Source organism: Rana temporaria, chromosome 12 (genome assembly GCF_905171775.1).
Source record: "Rana temporaria chromosome 12, aRanTem1.1, whole genome shotgun sequence".
Taxonomy (NCBI): Eukaryota; Metazoa; Chordata; class Amphibia; order Anura; family Ranidae; genus Rana; species Rana temporaria.
Window position 1 is genome coordinate 90,060,955 of NC_053500.1, and position 22,506 is coordinate 90,083,460.

At 45.1% G+C, this 22,506-nt stretch overlaps 1 protein-coding gene across 4 annotated transcripts in view; it reads right to left on the minus strand.

The window, feature by feature from the left end:
- COASY (Coenzyme A synthase) overlaps positions 1-22,506 on the minus strand; it is an 855,545-nt gene that overhangs the window by 335,489 nt on the left and 497,550 nt on the right. For 3 of the 4 annotated variants that reach the window (XM_040331793.1, XM_040331792.1, XM_040331794.1), the window contains one exon: positions 14,991-15,055. The exons of the other annotated variant lie outside the window; for it this stretch is intronic. In XM_040331793.1, the coding sequence (XP_040187727.1) occupies positions 14,991-15,055 (65 nt within the window). The remainder of the gene's footprint in view (positions 1-14,990; positions 15,056-22,506) is intronic. 4 annotated transcript variants of the gene reach the window in all.

Below are 22,506 nucleotides of genomic sequence, written 5' to 3' on the forward strand. Positions count from 1 at the left end.
ATCCCCCTACAAGAAAAGGCTCATGGACTTTCTGTTTTTCTGGACGATGGCTCCCGCATTAGTTCAGGACAGGTGACCCAGGAGACTCTTCCTCTGCCTGCTTTAATCGCCCCTCGACACAAGGAACTGCTGATCCTGGACGTCATCTCCTCTCCGCTGTTTCCGGTGATCCTAGGCCTACCCTGGCTCCAGGCCCATAACCCTCTGATTAACTGGGTATCCGGAGAAGTGTCATTTCCGTCCCCCTACTGTCAGCAACACTGCTTGCCTGGACCCTCTTGCTCACCCACCACCCTGCTATGCATGGACTCTGATCCCAACCTGCTCCAGTCTGTTCCTGAACCCTATCACGAGTTCCTGGACGTTTTCAGTAAACGGGGGGCTAACTCCCTTCCGCCTCATCGCCCCTATGACTGTCCTATCGAGCTCCTTCCGGGGGCCGAAATTCGCTTTGGGCGCATTTACCCATTATCAGAAAAGGAGCAAGAGGCCCTAAAAGTATACGTCGAAGAAAATTTGGACAAAGGATTTATTCGGCCCTCTACCTCTCCAGCGGGCGCTGGAATATTTTTCGTTACCAAGAAGGACCAGTCCCTTCGTCCTTGTGTGGACTATCGCGAGTTAAATAACATCACGGTGAAGAACCGTTACCCGCTTCCTTTGATACCCGAGCTCTTCCAGAAGCCAAGATCTGCCATCATCTTCACCAAGTTGGACCTGAGAGGAGCCTACAACCTAGTCCGTATTCGGGAAGGGGACGAGTGGAAAACAGCTTTTCGTACCCGATTCGGTCACTACGAATACCTGGTCATGCCCTTCAGTCTGTGCAACACACCCGCCACCTTCCAACATTTTATCAACGATGTGTTCAGAGACTTCCTTGATATCTTTGTGATTGTCTATCTTGATGACATCTTGGTCTTTTCCGGATCACTAGACAGACATCGGGAACACGTCTGTAAAGTCCTCAGCCGTCTCCGCTTACACGGACTGTATGCCAAGGCGGAAAAATTTGAATTTGAGCAGCAAACCATCCAGTTCCTGGGCCTGGTGATCTCCCCTATAGGAATTAAAATGGATCCCCAAAAGGTGTCTGCTATTCTCGATTGGCCTGTACCCCTGGATAAGAAAGGAGTGCAACGCTTCGTGGGGTTTGCGAACTTCTATAGGAGATTTATCAGGGGGTTTTCTGCAATAATCTCCCCCATCACACAATTGACCAAACAGAACCTACATTTCCGCTGGAACCCCGAAGCCCAAAGGGCCTTTGACAAACTTAAAGGACTTTTTACCTCAGCCCCTATCCTCAGCCACCCTGATCCAGCACTACCTTATCTCCTTGAAGCAGACGCATCTGAAATTGCAGTGGGAGCTGTTCTCTCCCAACGCCAGGGGAATAAAGACTTAATGCATCCTGTCAGGTTCTTTTCCCGGAAGCTCTCCCCCGTGGAGAGAAATTATGATGTGGGTGACCGTGAATTACTTGCAATCAAGACCGCCTTGGAGGAATGGAGGTACCTATTAGAAGGTGCAGCCCATCCAGTGTTAATCTATACAGATCACAAAAACCTTGAATACTTGAGATCTGCTAAGAGACTGAAACCTCGGCAGGCCCGCTGGGCACTGTTTTTCTCACGCTTCTGTTTCCACATCACTTACCAGCCGGGGTCAAAGAACGTCAAACCGAGCCTTACTAAAACACTTACCTGTACCTGATATGCCCTGGAAGATGATTGCCATGGATTTTATAGTAGAGCTTCCATGTTCTGAAGGGTGTACGGCAATTTTTGTGGTCGTAGACCGTCTGTCTAAAATGGCTAATTTTCTCCCACTAAAGGGCACCCCAACGGCTGCAGAAATGGCTTGTGTCTTCATCAAGGAGATTATTCGACTACATGGAGTCCCTACAAACATCGTGTCTGATAGGGGGGTTCAGTTCACGTCACGTTTTTGGAGAGCCCTATGTGAGACTTTGAAGATCGAACTTGCCTTTTCCTCAGCCTACCATCCTCAAACCAACGGGCAAACAGAGAGAACCAACCAAACGCTGGAGCAGTACATTAGGTGTTTCACGCCCTTCTCTCAGGACGACTGGGTCTCTTTGTTGCCCTTAGCGGAGTTTGCCTATAATAACGCCAACCATTCAGCCACTGGGCAGTCCCCCTTCTTTGCCAATTATGGCTTTAACCTAACATTTTTACCTGACTTTTTTCCAGAATCTCCAGTTCCGGCAGTGCAGAGCACAGTGGAGTTCCTCAACCACAACAATCGGGTGTTGCAGGAAGCAGTGACCAAAGCCCAAGCCGACAGCAAGAAATTCTTTGACAGGAAGAGGAGAGGTGAGCTGGATCTCCAACCAGGTGACCAAGTATGGCTATCTACAGCTAACCTCAGGTTGGCCTGTCCTTCCAAGAAGTTGGGACCGAAATTCATGGGACCTTTTTCAATACAAAGAAGAATCAATGAGGTATCGTATGAACTGTCTTTACCCGATTCCCTTAAAGTTCATCCGGTGTTTCACGTTTCACTGTTGAAACCTGCAGTTCCTGATCCCTTTCCTGACAGAGGGGCCAGTCCTCCGGAACCTATTGTGATTGATGGTTGCGAGGAATACGTGGTGGAGGCCATCCTTGACTGCAGGAAACGGCAAGGGCAAACGCAATTTCTAGTTAAATGGCAGGGGTATGGTCCAGAAGACAACTCTTGGGAACCTGAAAGCAACATTCATGCACAAAGACCGGTTCGTGCTTTTTTTTCTGCTCACCCTGAGAAAAGGGCCCGACTTGGCATCCGGAGGCTGCCCCTTGGGGGGGGGGACAATGTCAGGGACCTGCCAATAGGCTCCGGCGTGCACGCATGCGCACACATACTAATGATCGGAATCAAAACCAGTCACCTATTCATGTGTGCAGGCGCGCCTCACATGCACACGGATATGTGCCAAATGCGCGCATCTGCGCGCCAAATGTGTGCGCGCGTATACGCGGGCATGCGCCTACTACACGTGCACGACGGCGGGAACGCGCGCGTGCTCGTTAATGCGCGATTGCCGCCACTCAGCCTTTAAAAAGCTAGCAGCTGCAGTGACACTTTGCTGTCTGATCTGCAGTGTTGTATCAGTGAAATCTGTGACCTGTTGTAACCGGTTACCTCAAATCAGCTTTAATTTCCCCAGTGATCCTCTTAGCATTTTTTGCTAATCCCTTATCCAGCATTTCAGATATTCTAGTGAATAGTTTAGATACATTGAAGGTAACATCAAGAGCCTGTACAGCCTTTGTAAGCATAGGGTCAGGATTATGTGAAGAAATCTCCAGAGGGGTTAATTGTACAGATTTCAGAGGATTCTCCCTTTTCTTTATGTTTAGGGGAAGACATAGCAGGGCAGGTAACAGAACTTTGCGTCTGAGGTATAGATGAAACAAGCGTAGGAGCCATAACTTGCCTGTTAGATGTGGAGGCCTCAGCTGCTTGTTGTGTGCGCGTCTGAGGTGTGGCGGCCATCTTGAAAAAGTTCAGTTTCTTTAAAGGCTCCTTATTATGTTTCCTGCCCCCTTTACAGTATTTACCTGGCATGGATGGGTTCCCCAAAGTTTCAGAAGTCGTTAGCTGTCAGACTAGTGTGCGTAGCGGGTCAGAATCCACGGCTATTACCGCTGTTCAGCCGGCGATGAGCGGAGCTCCGGTCCTAAGCCGCCATCTTAGGAGTTCCCACACATGCGCCTCCATGCCCAAAATATTTAAACACTAAGTGGATTGCGCTAACCTTAAATATAAACCAAATTTATGAGCAACCTATTTTTATGAAGGAAACCTGTAAGGGCTTATCCTATTCAGTGAAAGCCACTAGACTTAAAATATGTGCTTATTATACAAAAATGTATATATATTTTAATCCTAAAAATGCATTAAACAAACAAACCCCTGTGCATATATTGGGTATACCGTGCAAAATATTCCCCTAAAAAGACAAAGTGCAAGTGCTCACTGGCAGATCCCACCAGTTATACCGTGCCTGTGACAGCTCCTCGGCTTATTCCAGTAAATTTCGAAACATTATATTGCAAGATCAAAAAATATATAAATATGTAAATAAAAAATGTGAATAGAAAGAGGAAAAGGGGAAAAATGTATATGAAAATCCCCTTCTTTTTCCTGTTAGTCCCAGTGAGTGATCAACCTTTCCAAAGAACTTGACATTCCTTGTGTGTGGATTACAAGTGCAGCTGTGTTCACCACTTCCGTGATTATCCCACCACCTTCTGCAATGGCCACTCACCAGATCCTGCTTTATTTACGCCTTTGGTTCATTATCTGGATAACCAATCCTAATCAATCAAACTGCAGCCTTCCCCAAGTAGACAAGCTGTTATGGCCCCTTTTCTTCTATTAATGCTCACAATAAATAGATAGCCATCATAGTTCAGTAAATAAAAACATATTTATTAAATTAAAACAAAAAGACTATTGCACTCACATATTCCTGTGCCTTTATGCCGACACCCAGCTTCTCCAGCCTTGTATGCGGGGCAGAAAAAAGTTCACATCCCCCTGTGCTTTTTTATGTCAGCGTACCCTGCGAGCCTCTTCTGCGATTGGCGGTGTTGCGTGGATCCTCTCCCAGCAGGACCTACGCGTTTCGCAAAAAATTGCATCATCAGGAAGCTGCTGTATTCATGTTTCTCCTGTTATTTATACCCCTTCAGATTGTTTGTGGCTGGAAATGACTGTTCTGCGTTAACCGGAAGTAGTTTTGCCGCCATTTTAACTATTGGAACCTTTGCCCTTTACTCCCGCTTTATAAAACTCCAGGGAGTTTGTAAATATTATTAATCTGCTCCTTGAGCTCCGTTTTCCCTTCTACCCCTTTTCCTAAACTCTATACATGTATGAACAGCTCTGGGTGTTGTTGCTAAATATTATTTTTATTTTCATACATTTCATTTTTTTATTTATACATTTTAATATATTTTTTTAATTTATTATTTAATATATTTTTTATCTCAGTGACTGGTCTGGAAACAATTGACGTCTAGATAGTTAGCCATTTTTATTATATATTATTCTTCATTTTTTGTTTAATTTTTAAAGTAGCTTTAATTACAATAGTGTATCCTATTGTCTTAAAGTTTGAGGACGTTGTGAAGGCGATCCAGTCATGTATGGGGGGGTCACCCGGTACCGGAGGGGAAACCTTACACAGTGCACGGAGGGGGGATAAAGACTGGAAGCAACATTAGAACATTAAAGATAGTTTGCCGTTTCATAATGGCTTAGCAATAAGATGAATAAAATGGGCAGTGTTATATTAGTTAAAATGGCGGATTGTGCACTTTCGGCCACCGGAATGACCATTTCCGGTCATGAGGTGAATGGAAAGGCAAAAGGGGAAACAGTTAAGATGGCGGATTGAGCACTTCCGGTCACCCGAGATTACCACTTCCAGTCATACGAAATCATAACAAAACTGAGGGATGTTTGGCAAGAACACCCAGGGCTGTACATACACGTATAGAGTTTAGGAAAAGGGGTAGAAGGGAAAACGGAGCTCAAGGAGCAGATGAATAATATTAACAAACTCCCTATAGTTAAAATGGCGGTAAAACCACTTCCGGCCGCAAACAATCTAAAGGGGTATAAATAACAACAGGAGAAATATGAATACAGCAGATTCCTGATGACGCAAATATTTTTGAAAAATGCGTAGAGGCTGCTGGGAGAGGATCCATGTGATACGCCGCCAATCGCAGGAGAGGCTCGCAGGGTACACCGACATAGGAAAGCACAGGGGGACACGCACTTGTTTCTACCCCGCATACATGGCTGGAGAAGCTGGGTGCCAGCATAAAGGCACAGGAATATGTGCAATAGTCTTTTTTTTTATTCAATAAATACGTTTTTATTTACTACACTATGATGGCTATCTATTTCTTGTGAGCATTAATAGAAGAAAAGAGGCCATAACAGTTTGTCTACTTGGGGAAGGCTGCAGTTTGATTGATCTAGTAGGATTGGTTATCCAGATAATGAACCAAAGGCGTAAATAAAGCAGGATCTGGTGAGTGGCCATTGCAGAAGGTGGTGGGATAATCACGGAAAGGTTAAACACAGCTGCACTTGTAATCCACACACAAGGAATGTCAAGTTCTTTGGAAAAGTTGATCACTCACTGGTACTATTCAACATAACAGAGGAAAAAGATGGGGATTTGCATATACATTTTTCCCCTTTTTTCCTCTTTTCATTCACATTTTTTATTTACATATGTATAAGTTTCTTGATATTGCAATATAATGTTTAGAAATTTACTGGAATAAGCCGAGGAGCTTTTTTGGGGAATATTTTGCACAGTATACCCAATATATGCACAGAGGTTTGTTTGTTTAATACATTTTTAGGATTAAAATATATATACATTTTTTTATAATAAGCACATATTTTAAGTCTAGTGGCTTCCACTGAATAGGATAAGCCCTTACGAGTTTCCTTCATAAAAATAGGTTGCTCATAAATTTGGTTTATATTTAAGGTTAGCACAATCCACTTGTTTAAATATTTTTTGGCATTTCATCCAAGGGTGACGTGCATTTTTTGATTGCAGCAAACTAAATAACAAGGTATACATTTATCATATATATTCTTTTGCATCGGTAACACCCATTTTCTTGTACATTTTTCTGCTTTTATAAATATTGGTAAATATCCTTACGGGCAGCATAAAGTATGGAAATATTTTCCTTTCTAGCCAATCGCAGGCTGGATTTGGGGGAATCATTTGAGAATTTTGACAACACTACATCTGTAAATCTAGAACAGGGGTTTAAACATCTTAAAAATGCTATGGACAAACAAGTAAGGGTCTGGTGGGATATCATCACATTGGAAAGATATAGGGAGGCCAGAATCACACCAAGGAGATTAAGGTGGGACATAGGCCCTAATGATGGATTGGTGAATGAGGAACTTTCTAAGGCCAGGGTTGCTTTTTTCAACGGCTGTGAAAACAAACTATTGGATATGATTATTGATAGACGGAGAATTAAATTGGCAAAAATAGAGAGCAATATCAATATTAGGGAGAGCATGTTACCACATGTGGAAACCAATGACTATAAAACCAGGGCTAGCAAATTACAGGAATTTTTATTCAAGGTAGACAATGAGGTAAAAAATAAGAAAGTAAAAAAATACCAAAGCGATAAAAAAAGACTGCATAGAGTGAAGAGTGTACAAATGGCAGGAGGATGAAATAATAATAAATTCCAATAACACTTCCCTTTGTGAAGACCCAGAAACACAGGGAACACAAATAGAGGGAACACGAACAAAAACCCCCACACCTAAAATAAGTAAAGTAGCAGGAACCATCCCGAGTACAACTACCCAAACTAAGACCGCCCCCAATAGAACAGATCAAGGTGGGAACATACCTCAACCACCCTACCAACCCTATGGGGGGGCAATACTCCAGGCCCTGGAGAGGAGGCTACAGAGGGAGAGGTAGGGGATAGCATAACCCACAATATGGCCCAGCACAGTGGCAGGGGGAATGGAGGGGACTGGAGGGAACCATACAAACCACCTATGTCTGTTTCAGACCAGCAGGGGGGTGCTGGAACAGGTACCCACAGGAGGGTATATGGAACAGAAACCCACAAGAATGAAAAGTTGCAGAGGGGAAAGCAAAAAGAAAAAGAAAATTAGGTGAGGGAATCTTCAACTTGACGGACATAGTGTTCTCCCAGAAAGAACTAGAAGTATTAGATAAGGGAATACAATTTGCACCCAGCAAAGCATTCAACCAATTTAAAGCATTTATTGATTTACAGAAATTCATCAGGAAACTTAATTTGAAAAAAATAAATTTCTAAAGAAAGGTGATTTTAATGCACCACAAAATAGCACCTCAAATAACCATAGCCATCTAAAGAACAAGTCCACGTTCAATCCCAAATCTAGCTCTAATCAACACACTGAGGTTTTAAAAAAAATGGTAGAAAAGGAAATCAAAACCATAAAACCAGAGAAAACTTGAAAAAATGGATACGTATGGCAAAGCATAAAGAAACTAGAGAAACGCAAGAACATAGTGATCAGGCCGGCGGACAAAGGGGAGGGGGGGCTGGTGGTCTTAACCAAAGATGAATATAGGCTGGAACTAGAAAGACTGGATAAAGATAATACAACATATCAAGTATTAAAGAATAATCCGAATAAAGAACTAGATTAAAGGAATTCCTTAACAGGGGCATTGCAGACAAAATAATAAACAAGAAAGAGGGGAGATACCACCCGGAAGACCCACCATTAGTGGAATTGGATCTGTCCACTAACGATTGCGAGAATACCTTGATGTGTTCCTACAGCCTCTAGCGGGGAAGGGACAGGCCTTCATCAAGGACAGTAGGGACGTCATTAAGCTGCTTGAATCAATTGGTGTGAGCGAGTCCACGCTGTTGGTTATGATAGACGTGGAGTCGTTGTACACTAATATCAGGCAAACTGATGCATTAGCAGCAGTAGCTTGGGCAATGAAACAATCAATCAGATTTGAAATTAAAGCAAAGAAAATTTATGCTGGAGGGACTACGGATGGCCATGGGGAACAACTTTTTTTGGCAGGATCACAAATTCTATAAACAAATAAAAGGGGTGGGAATGGGGAACAAGTACGCCCCAAGTGTGGCCAACATTTTCCTAAATAAATGGGAGGAAGAAAAGATATTCGGAAAGTGTTGGCCACACTTACAAATCTATAAAATAGATGATACCTTGATTGTCTGAAAGGGCAGTCGGGAGGAACTACAGGAATTTGTCCAACACATAGGTGCGAATCAGTATGCATCAAATTTACTGTAAATGTTCACCAGGATGTCATCCATTTTTTGGACTTGGAAATATTTAAAAATGAAGATAACCTGTACATGAGAACACATTTCAAGGAAACCAACAGAAATGGTTATATACCATTCAACAGTTGTAACCATCCGCAATGGAAAAGGGGCATTCCAAAAGGACAATTTATAAGAATTAAACATAACTGAAATTTAATGGAAGATTACTATAAACAAACGGGGGTATTGATTGAAAGATTTGTGGACAAGGGCTACAAAAGAGGTGATTTAGAAATCACCAGCGAAAAAAGATAGGTCATCTAGACAGGAACTCTCTATTTCAGAGTAAGAATAGAGAAAATAAAGAAAAGGATAGGGTACCGTTTATAACAGGATTCAACAAACAATATAAGACATTGGAAGGAATTGTGAAAAAGCATTGGCCAATCATCTGCAATGACCCACATTCAGTCCTTCCTTCACGACCAACATTCATTTATAGACGAGCCAGACGGATTTGCAACGTTATCATAAAAAACGCACTGGATCCTCCCCAAAAAATTAAGTTTTTTGACCACAAGGGGTTTTACAGTTGTGGCAAGTGTAAACCTTGTAGGCTCACTAATGGAGAAAATAGAAACATTTTAAAATTCCAGTCACAATCAACCAAACAAAAATGTTAAATTGACAAACTCATAACGTGTCCCAGTCCACACATCACCTATGTACTGGAGTGCAGTTGTGGACTCCAGTACGTGGGAAGAATGAAAATAATTATTTGTTTGCATAGTGGAACATATTAGAAACATAAAAAAGGGGTATAAACACCATAGCGTTTCCAGGCATTTCAGGGATACACACCAGAAAGACCCCCGACACCTCAAATTTTATGCCATTGATAAAATAGAACAGGACTGGAGAAATTTAAACTTACGAAGAGAAATATCCCGTAATGAGACTTTCTGGATATTTAAATTAAATACGATGAGACCACAAGGGATGAACATGGAACTGGACGTCAATTGTTTCATAGATAATTATTGAGCTTTTCTTTTATTTATTTATTTTTTTCATTTTTATTTATATTATTTTTTTTCATTCATTTCATTTTTTTTTCAATATACATTTTTTGTAATATATTTTTTTCATTTATTATTTTATATATTTTTTTATCTCAGTGACTGGTCTGGGAAACAATTGACATGGGAACAATCGCAGGAGAGGCTCGCAGGGTACGCTGACATAGGAAAGCACAGGGGGATACGCACTTTTTTCTACCCCGCATAGATAGTTAGCCATTTTTATTATATAATATTCTTCATTTTTAATTACATTTTTAAAGTAGTTTTTTTTTAAATAGTTTTCGTATAAGACATTTTTTTATGATTGTTATCAAGTGTATCCTATTGTCTTAAATTTTGATGACGTCGTGAAGGCGATCCAGTCGTGTATGCGGGGTCACCTGGTACCGAAGGGGAAACCTTACACAGTGCACGGAGAGGGGATAAAGACTGGGAGCAACATTAGAACATTAAAGATAGTTTTCTGTTTCAGATAGTTTGCCTTTTCATAATGGCTTAGCAATAAGATGAACAAAATGGGCAGTGTTATATTAGTCAAAATGGTGGATTGTGCACTTTCGGCCACCGGAATGACCATTTCCGATCATGAGGTGAATGGAAGGGCAAAGGGAAACAGTTAAGATGGTGAATTGAGCACTTCCGGTCGCCCGGGATGACCACTTCCGGCCATACAAAATCATAACAAAACCAAGGGATGTTTGGCAACAACACCCAGGGCTGTACATACATGTATAGAGTTTAGGAAAAGGGGTAGAAGGGAAAACGGAGCTCAAGGAGCAGATTAATATTTACAAACTCTCTGGAGTTTACAAAGCAGGAGTAAAGGGCAATGGTTCCAATAGTTACAATGGCGGCAAAACCACTTCCAATTGACGTAGAACGGTCATTTCCAGCCACAAACAATCTGAAGGGGTATAAACAGGAGAAATATGAATACAGCAGCTTCCCGGTGACACATTTTTTTTTGCGAAACTCGTAGAGGCTGCTGGGAGAGGATCCACGCGACACGCCGCCAATCGCAGGAGAGGCTCGCAGGGTACGCGGACATAGGAAAGCACAGGGGGATACGCACTTTTTTCTACCCCGCATACACAGCTGGAGAAGCTGGGTGCCGGCATAAAGGTACAGGAATATGTGAGTGCAATAGTCTTTTTGTTTTAATTCAATAAATACGTTTTTATTTACTACACTATGATGGCTATCTATTTCTTGTGAGCATTAATAGAAGAAAAGAGGCCATACCAGCTTGTTCTCATTTGGCATATTTAAAGTCCCACTACTTTTGTTTTCAAAAGTACCATATTCATTTATGGGATGATGCCAATGTGAACTTGAGATTGGATTTTATGACATGTCCTCAAACCTTCTAAATCACTTGATACATGCCTGCATGACTTGCAAATATGCAACTTGCCCTTTGTCTTATGGTTTAAATAAATTGAGTTCTCATCAATACTTCATGCAGTCTGGCACCCCTCTGTTTTTTAAGTGGTCTTGCATAGCAAGAGCACTTATTGTTATCTCACATATATATTATTATTATTCTTATAGCCAAATTTGCCCCCCTAACTCCTCCCACAGTTTTTACACTACATAGACGAGTAATATATCGAATCGTGCGGATTGTTCCCGATCGGTGGGCTATTACTGTGTGGAAAATTTCGCCGAATCGTTCGCGAAATATTGTAATTTTTGCGGCAAAATTTTCCCATAGGAATGAATGGGGAGCGGTAGAGTGTGGGATTTCTAAAAATGAAAAATCATTACATGATTTGCAAACTGCGACCACACCCTCATTTTCAAGCCGACCTACACAAATCTTATATCAAAACGTTCAGCTATCCCTGCTGCCTCCACACGTGTTCACGGCTAAGTGATTGATCAAACCGTTTTCACAATATGATAATTTGTTTGCAACCTACGCCATCCATTATTTCAATGGAAGTCAATGGAGGTCAAAGTTTAGAAAACTAAAATCATCTTTGGAATTTGTAAACTGTGACTGTGCCTTCAATTTTATTATTTCAGAGACATACTATACATCAAAATGTAGGTCTGGGTCTTGTGATTCGTAAAATATAAAGATATTCGCTGTACGATTCATAGTTTTTAAAATACAACCATTTGAATAGGACAAGTATTTAAGAAAAATCCAGGATCTGAGTCTCTGCTTAGAGGCTGCATGCTTATGTTTACATTGGTTTCCTAGGAGACGCTGAGGTAATAAAAACTCCTCACGCACAGCTGTAAGGGGATTCTATAGCTCCTCCCACACAGTTGTGAGGTGTTTTCTGTGAGGTAAATACCTTCATACACACAGTTGTGAGGTAGTTGTGAGGCGTTTTCTGTGAGGTAAATACCTTCATACACACAGTTGTGAGGTAGTTGTGAGGCGTTTTCTGTGAGGTAAATACCTTCATACACACAGTTGTGAGGTAGCTGTGAGGTGTTTTCTGTGAGGTAAATACCTTAATTTGAAGGACAAGTATTAAAAAAAAATCCTCAATTTCTGCTGTGTTTACAGAGAGCCTGCAAACCAAACAATTGGTTTCCTAGGAGACGCTGAGGAGTTTAATAACACCTCACAAACAGCTGTGAGGTGAGTTGGCTCCTCCCACACAAGGCTGAGGGAACTTTCCTCTGCTTGCAAGGGTCTCAAACTGGTGGCCCTCCAGCTGTTGTAAAACTACAAGTCCCATCATGCCTCTGCCTGTGGGAGTCATGCTGGTAACTGTCATTCTTGCAATGCCTCATTGGACTTGTAGTTTTGCAACAGCTGGAGGGCCGCCAGTTTGAGACTCGAGTGTGTTTGCATATGTTTACATTGGTTTCCTAGGAGACGCTGAGGTAAAATCCTTCATACACACATCTGTGAGGGCTTTCTATAGCTCCTCCCACACACTGTGAGGTGATATGGCTCAGTTTTTTTTGGCTCTGCGTAACTTCTGCATGCTCTGCATATAGCAACCATACATAGCAACCAGTCCATAGAAACCAGTCCATAGCAACCAGTCCATAGCAACCAGACCATAGCAACCAGTCCATAGCAACCAGTCCATAGCAACCAGTCCATAGCAACCAATCCAGAGCAACCGTCAATACCAACCAGTCCATAGCAACCAGTCCATAGCAATCAATCCATAGCAACCAGTCCATAGCAACCGTCCATAGGAACCCGTCCATAGCAACCAGACCATAGCAACCAGACCATAGCAACCAGTCCATAGCAACCAGTCCATAGCAACCAGTCTCTAGCAACCACTCCATAGCAACCACTCCATAGCAACCGTCCATAGCAACCGTCCATAGCAACCGTCCATAGCAACCACTCCATAGCAACCAGTCCATAGCAACCGTCCATAGCAACCGGTCCATAGCAACCAGTCCATAGCAACCAGTCCATAGCAACCAGTCCATAGCAACCAGTCCATAGCAACCAGACCATAGCAACCAGACCATAGCAACCAGACCATAGCAACCAGACCATAGCAACCGTCCATAGCAACCAGTCTCTAGCAACCACTCCATAGCAACCACTCCATAGCAACTGTCCATAGCAACCATTCCATAGCAACCATCTATAGCAACCAGTCCATAGCAACCACTCCATAGCAACCACTCCATAGCAACCACTCCATAGCAACCACTCCATAGCAACCACTCCATAGCAACCAGTCCATAGCAACCAGTCCATAGCAACCAATCCAGAGCAACCGTCAATACCAACCAGTCCATAGCAACCAGTCCATAGCAACCAGTCCATAGCAATCAATCCAGAGCAACCGTCCATAGCAACCAGTCCATAGCAACCAGTCCATAGCAACCCGTCCATAGCAACCCGTCCATAGCAACCCGTCCATAGAAACCGGTCCATAGCAACCAGTCCATAGCAACCAGTCCATAGCAACCGTCCATAGCAACCAGTCCATAGCAACCACTCCATAGCAACCCATCCATAGCAACCGGTCCATAGCAACCGTCCATAGCAACCGTCCATAGCAACCGTCCATAGCAACCAGTCCATAGCAACCGTCCATAGGAACCCGACCATAGCAACTGTCCATAGCAACCAGTCTCTAGCACCACTCCATAGCAACCCATCCATAGCAACCGGTCCATAGCAACCGTCCATAGCAACCAGTCCATAGCAACCGTCCATAGGAACCCGACCATAGCAACTGTCCATAGCAACCAGTCTCTAGCAACCACTCCATAGCAACCACTCCGTAGCAACCACTCCGTAGCAACCACTCCATAGCAACCACTCCATAGCAACCACTCCATAGCAACCAGTCCATAGCAACCCTCCATAGCAACCAGTTTTTGATGGGGCAAATAGGATGGTGCAGTTTTGATGGGGTAGTTTTTAATGGAGCAGTTTTTGATGGGGCAATGGACCGAACTGGCTCGACACACTGTTGGATCACATTTACATCTCCAGGGGCACCGTCTCCAGTCAGGAGTATTGGTGGAGGCAAGACCACGCCGCACAATTTCCCCAGAAATTGTATCTTTTCTAGTTTGTTTTGCAATACAAATCTGTATACAAAAAAAAAATGCTCAAAAGTAAAGCCATTTTCATTTTCCCTAAAGAAGTCATGTGACCATGGTGATACGCGTTGGATTGGACATCAGAAGTGATGTCAGACCACAAACTCACTGCTCGTATTTTTTATCTTGTTTTTTAACCTGTTATACTTTATTGCACTTTAGCTATCAAGTTTTTCTGGATACCTATGTGCACTTGGACTCTATTTCTTTACTATGTCAGCATTAGCACTTTGATCTTAATATTTTTTATGCAATTTTTTAATTTTCTGTGCACCTTGAATTCAATGCGATTATGTAGCGTTTAGTATGCGATTTATGAACTTTTGCACATGTGATGTACACTGTATTTAGCCCTTTATTTATGGTTATGAGCCATCATTCACTAGAGCGCAACACCACATTTTTTTTTTATATAGATTTATTGTTGGTACAGATTGACCAATCCGGTGTCTGCTGCAACTAGTATTCCATTATTATTATCCAGGTAGCCCGGGAATATTCTCTTTATTTATTGCCATTTTACCTTATTTCCAAAGACTTTGCTGCCAATAGCTTTCCTGTCAATGGTTCCATCTGGACACAGGATATCTAAGAAGAGAGGTCAATACAAGATTGCTACATATGTGGACTGCTGGAAGGTTAGCATGCAAATCAGTTCACACAAACTAGTTAGATTTTCTTGCTTTGAGACATAGTTTTGCTTGTTTTACTACTGAGGGACTTGGGTTGCATTCAGTGTTAGTAGTTTGGAGCATGACAGAAGGAAATGATTTGCTGCCACTAACCTTATTTACAATACCAAACATGGGTATAAAATGTTACCACTTTTTTCAAATAAACTGTACGGCCCACTCAAGGTTATATGACATGCAACAGGTACAAACAAAAAAAGAAAGAGGATGAGATCTGGGACCACAGCAACAATATGTTTAGAACATTACTTTTAGTTTATCGTCTTTTATAGACAAGCAACAAAATACTAAACTATACTTATTGATAAATTTGTTTTTACAGTGCCTGGAAAAAGTATTTATACCCTGTGAAATTTTCCACATTTTGTCATGTAAGGCCCCATGCACACGAGATGCTGGTAAACACGTGTTCAGAAGCATTTGAACAGCTTTTTCAACTGCCGCTGAACACATTCAATGTTATCCTGTGTGTCCATGCACACAGTCACGTTTTTCTGTGATTTCGGCAGTTGCGTTAATGCTCGTTTTTTCAGAAGCAAAAAAATGGGTTCAGACGCAAACGTTTTCACGTTTCAGACGCAATTTCGTTTATAGGCGTTTTTAAAGATGATCTATCTTTTTACATTAGAAATCTCAAAAATGATGGCAAATAATGAAAAACCATAAAAAAAAATAAAAATTGAATTGCTTGCATTGCATTGTGGACAATCCACAACTTGTGGCAGGTGACGTGGCCAGGTGACGTGGCAAGTGGACAATCCACAACTTGTGGCAGGTGACGTGGCCAGGTGATGTGGCAGGTGACGTGGCCAGTGGACAATCCACAACTTGTGGCAGGTGACATGGCCAAGTGATGTGGCCAGGTCATGTGGCAAGTGGACAATCCAAAACTTGTGGCAGGTGATGTGGCCAGGTGACGTGGTAAGTGGACAATCCACAACTTGTGGCAGGTGACATGGCCAGGTGACGTGGCAGGTGATGTGGCCAGGTGACATGGCCTGGTGATGTGGCAAGTGGACAATCCACACTTGTGGCAGGTCACATGGCCAGGTGACATGGCCTGGTGATGTGGAAAGTGGACAATCCACAACTTGTGGTAGGTAACGTGGCCAGGTGATGTGGCAGATGATGTGGGCATGAAACGTGGCCATTGGACAATCCACAACTTGTGGCAGGTGACATGGCCAGGTGACGTGGCCAGGTCATGTGGCAAGTGGACAATCCACAACTTGTGGCAGGTGATGTGGCCAGGTGACGTGGCAAGTGGACAATCCACAACTTGTGGCAGGTGACATGGCAAGGTGACGTGGCAGGTGATATGGCCTGGTGATGTGGCAAGTGGACAATCCACAACTTGTGGCAGGTGACATGGCCAGGTGACGTGGCCAGGTCATGTGGCAAGTGGACAATCCACAACTTGTGGCAGGTGATGTGGCCAGGTGACGTGGCAAGTGGACAATCCACAACTTGTGGCAGGTGACATGGCAAGGTGACGTGGCAGGTGACGTGGCCTGGTGATGTGGCAAGTGGACAATCCACAACTTGTGGCAGGTGACATGGCCAGGTGACGTGGCCAGGTCATGTGGCAAGTGGACAATCCACAACTTGTGGCAGGTGATGTGGCCAGGTGACGTGGCAAGTGGACAATCCACAACAAGTGGCATGTGACATGGCCAGGTGACGTGGCAGGTGATATGGCCTGGTGATGTGGCAAGTGGACAATCCACAACTTGTGGCAGGTGATGTGGCCAGGTGACGTGGCAAGTGGACAATCCACAACTTGTGGCAGGTGACATGGCAGGTGATGTGGCCAGGTGACATGGCCTGCTGATGTGGCAAGTGGACAATCCACAACTTGTGGCAGGTGACGTGGTAGGTGACGTGGCCAGGTGATGTGGCAGATGATGTGGCCAGGTCACGTGGCCATTGGACAATCCACAACGTGTGGCAGGTGACATGGCCAGGTGATGTGGCAGGTGACGTGGCCAGGTCATGTGGCAAGTGGACAATCCACAACTTGTGGCAGGTGATGTGGCCAGGTGATGTGGCAAGTGGACAATCCACAACTTGTGGCAGGTGACATGGCCAGGTGACGTGGCAGGTGATGTGGCCAGGTGACATGGCCTGGTGATGTGGCAAGTGGACAATCCACAACTTGTGGCAGGTGACATGGCCAGGTGATGTGAACAGGTGATGTGGCAGATGATGCGGCCAGGTCACGTGGCCATTGGACAATCCACAACTTGTGGCAGGTGACATGGCCAGGTGATGTGGCAGGTGACGTGGCCAGGTCATGTGGCAAGTGGACAATCCACAACTTGTGGCAGGTGACGTGGCAAGTGGACAATCCACAACTTGTGGCAGGTGACGTGGCCAGGTGAAGTGGCAGGTGATGTGGCCAGGTGACACGGCCAGGTCACGTGGCAAGTGGACAATCCACAACTTGTGGTAGGTGATGTGGCCAGGTAATGTGGCAGATGATGTGGCCAGGTCACATGGCCATTGGACAATCCACAACTTGTGGCAGGTGACATGGCAGGTGATGTGGCCAGGTGACATGGCCTGGTGATGTGGCAAGTGGACAATCCACAACTTGTGGCAGGTGACATGGCCAGGTGACGTGGCAGGTGACATGGCCAGGTCATATGGCAAGTGGACAATCCACAACTTGTGGCAGGTGATGTGGCCAGGTGACATGGCAAGTGGACAATCCACAACTTGTGGCAGGTGACATGGCCAGGTGACGTGGTAGGTGATATGGCCTGGTGATGTGGCAAGTGGACAATCCACAACGTGTGGCAGGTGACATGGCCAGGTGACGTGGCAGGTGACATGGCCAGGTCATGTGGCAAGTGGACAATCCACAACTTGTGGCAGGTGATGTGGCCAGGTGACGTGGCAAGTGGACAATCCACAACTTGTGGCAGGTGACATGGCCAGGTGACGTGGCAGGTGATGTGGCCAGGTGACATGGCCAGGTGATGTGGCAAGTGGACAATCCACAACTTGTGGCAGGTGACATGGCCAGGTGACGTGGCAGGTGATGTGGCCAGGTGACATGGCCTGGTGATGTGGCAAGTGGACAATCCACAACTTGTGGCAGGTGACATGGCCAGGTGATGTGAACAGGTGATGTGGCAGATGATGCGGCCAGGTCACGTGGCCATTGGACAATCCACAACTTGTGGCAGGTGACATGGCCAGGTGATGTGGCAGGTGACGTGGCCAGGTCATGTGGCAAGTGGACAATCCACAACTTGTGGCAGGTGATGTGGCCAGGTGACGTGGCAAGTGGACAATCCACAACTTGTGGCAGGTGACGTGGCCAGGTGAAGTGGCAGGTGATGTGGCCAGGTGACACGGCCAGGTCACGTGGCAAGTGGACAATCCACAACTTGTGGTAGGTGATGTGGCCAGGTAATGTGGCAGATGATGTGGCCAGGTCACATGGCCATTGGACAATCCACAACTTGTGGCAGGTGACATGGCAGGTGATGTGGCCAGGTGACATGGCCTGGTGATGTGGCAAGTGGACAATCCACAACTTGTGGCAGGTGACGTGGCAGGTGACATGGCCAGGTCATATGGCAAGTGGACAATCCACAACTTGTGGCAGGTGATGTGGCCAGGTGACATGGCAAGTGGACAATCCACAACTTGTGGCAGGTGACATGGCCAGGTGACGTGGTAGGTGATATGGCCTGGTGATGTGGCAAGTGGACAATCCACAACTTGTGGCAGGTGACATGGCCAGGTGATGTGGCAGGTGACATGGCCAGGTCATGTGGCAAGTGGACAATCCACAACTTGTGGCAGGTGATGTGGCCAGGTGACGTGGCAAGTGGACAATCCACAACTTGTGGCAGGTGACATGGCCAGGTGACGTGGCAGGTGATGTGGCCAGGTGACATGGCCAGGTGATGTGGCAAGTGGACAATCCACAACTTGTGGCAGGTGACGTGCCAGGTGATGTGAACATGTGATGTGGCAGGTGACATGGCCAGGTGACGTGGCAAGTGGACAATCCGCAACTTGTGGCAGGTGACGTGGCAAGTGGACAATCCACAACTTGTGGCAGGTGACATGGCCAGTTGACATGGCCAGGTGACGTGGCCAGTGGACAATCCACAACGTGTGGCAGGTGACATGGCAAGTGAACAATCCACAACTTGTGGCAGGTGACATGGCCAGTTGACATGGCCAGGTGACGTGGCCAGTGTACAATCCACAACTTGTGGCAGGTGGCGTGGCCAGATGACGTGGCAAGTGGACAATCCACAACTTGTGTCAGGTGTCGTGGTCAGGTGACGTGGCAAGTGGACAATCCACAACTTGTGGCAGGTGACGTGGCCAGTTGACGTGGCAGGTGACGTGGCCAGGTGACATGGCAAGTGGACAATCCACAACTTGCGGCAGGTGACGTGGCCAGGTGACATGGCAGGTGACGTGGCCAGGTGACATGGCAAGTGGACAATCCACAACTTGTGGCAGGTGGCGTGGCCAGGTGACGTGGCAGGTGATGTGGCCAGTGAACAATCCACAACTTGTGGCAGGTGACGTGGCCAGGTGACGTGGCCAGTGGACAATCCACAACTTGTGGCAGGTGGCGTGGCCAGGTGACGTGGCAGATGACGTGGCAAGTGGACAATTCACAACTTGAGGCAGGTGACGTGGCAAGTGACACGCTAAATACACGTACACTGCTGCTCTCTCAGCTGCTACTAACTCTGGTCTCACAAAACGGCTGAAATGGTTAAATACTGTTTTTTGAGCTTAGGGAGGGTGATGCTTAACCAAACGCTTATAAACGCAAACGCGGTAAAACGCCGCAAAATTCACGGCAAAAACAGGCGTTTTAAACGCCGTTTTGTTGCATTTGAAAACGTGTGTTTAGATGAGTTTGCATCTGCGTCTCGTGTGCATGGGGCCTTACATCAAAAAACTTTTTTTTTTGGGGGGGGGGGGGGGGGTTTATGCAATAGACCAACTCAAAGTGGCACATAATTGTGAAGTGGAAGGAAAATGATCAATTGTTTTCTATTTTTGTTTATAAATAAATATCTGAAAAGTGTGGGATGCATTTGTATTCAGCCCCCTTTACTTTGATACTAGAAGTCACCTAATAAGTAAATAGAGTTCACATGTGTGTAATTTAATTTCACTATAAATACAGCTTTTCTGTGAAGCCCTCAGAGGTTTGATAGAAAATCTTAGTGAACGAATAGCATCATGAAGGCCAAGGAACACACCAGACAGGTCAGGGAGAAAGTTGTAGACAAGTTTAAAGTAATTGTAAACCTTTGAATTTAATTTAATTTTTTTAAACAAACATGTCATACTTGGCTCTACTGTGCAGCTTGTTTTGCACAGTGTGGCCCCGATCGTCCTCTTCTGCGGTCCCTCGGCATCTCTCGCGGCTCCTCATTGCATCAGATTACCCTCTAGGACAAGCATGTCCAAAGTCCGGCCCGGGGGCCAATTGCGGCCCCCGTTCCAGTTTAATGTGCCCCCCTGGTAATTTGGATATATACTGTATTTATCAGCGCTGCCTTGGAGGGGACAGGGAGAGGGGGAACGAGTGCTGTCAAATTACATACAGGAGAATCTCCTGTTTACTCAGTGACATCTGTAATAGGAAGTCCCGTCTCCTGGGCTGCCATTGGACGGACTCCTCTGTCTATCATAGGAGGCGGGAGAAATTGTATTAAAGAGGCTTCTGTGTAAACAGGAGGTTCTCCTGTATGTAATCTGTTGGTTCTCATCCCGCCCCCCCCCCCTCCCTCCGAGGCTGCAGATGGACATCGTTCAGACTGCATTCATGGCAATGGAGAGGCTGCATATGGGCACTGATTAGGCTGCATTGATAGGCAATGAACCTTATTTTGCTTCACAGTTTTTTATTTACATTTTTTTCCCCTGAAACTTCCCTCCTAAAGTGAAGGTGTGTGTTATACGCCGATAAATACGGTATATCCAAATAACACGCTCATCTCTTCACCACACACAGCCACAGAGGCAAGATAATTCTTGTTGGGCAATGAATTAGTGCTCAAACGAACACACTAATGCCGGGTACAGAAGAGAGGATTGATCCGCGGATACGGTCCGCCGGACCGTATCCGCGGATAAATCCTCTCGAGGATTTCCGCGGATTTGGATCCGATGGAGTGTACTCACCATCGGATCGAAATCCGCGCTGAAATCCCATCGCGATGACGCAACGCTGTCATATAAGGAATTCCACGCATGCGTCGAATCATTACGACGCATGCGAGGGAGGGAATCGGACGGATCGATCCGGTGAGTCTGTACAGACCACCGGATCGATCCGCTGAAGCCGATTCCAGCGGATAGATTTCTTAGCATGCCAAGACATTTTTATCTGCTGGAAATCGGTCGGCCCGAAAAAATCAGCGGAAAAAGATCCGCTGGGTTGTACACACCAGCGGATCTATCCGCTGGAACTGATCCGCAGATCAATTCAAGCGGATAGATCCTCTCGTGTGTACGGGGCCTTAGACCAAATTTTAATGGTTCAAAGAATGTCAGGCAAAACGATTGGCCCTTACGCATGTTTACTTCATCAAATCTGGCCCTCTTTGAAAAAAGTTTGGACACCCCTGCACTAGGAGAAGCGCTCTCCTGGGGGTTTACCTTGTGGGCATGCTCCCAAGTCCAGTATTTGCATCCATAGAGACATGCTGCTATCAATCTATTCAATTAGGAGCTGGGACCCCGTGCAGAGAGGGAGCACATGTCTCCACTGAGGGAAATATGGGGCTCAGGTAAGAAAAACAGGGGGGGGGGGCTGGTAACTGCCAGAAGTTTTTTCACTTAAGACCAGGACCATTATGCAGGTTAAGGACCCAAGGTGTTTTTACAATTTGGCACTGCGCTGCTTTAACTGGTAATTGCACGGTCATGCAATGTTGTACCAAAACTAAATTTGCGTCCTTTTTTCCCCACAAATAAAGCTTTCTTTTGATGGTATTTGATTGCCTCTGTAATTTTTTTTCACCGTAAAATCCATTTCTCTGAGTTCATGGACGGACACAGCAGCCTTTGACCTTAGGGTATTATATCCTTCCTTCCAGGAGAGACTAGGCAGAAAACAGCACTTTAATTGTTAAAACACTTTCCTCAGTACAGATCCTCCCAGGGGGCGTGGTCCCCCGGGTATAACCCACTCTCTGACTCAGCAGCTCCAGTTCGTAACAAGCAGTACAAACAAAAGGAGGGGTGGGTGCTGTGTCCGTCCATGAATTCAAAGAAATGGATTTTACGGCGAGTACAAAAATCCTATTTTCTCTTCCGTTCATGGACGGACACAGCAGTCTTTGACCTTAG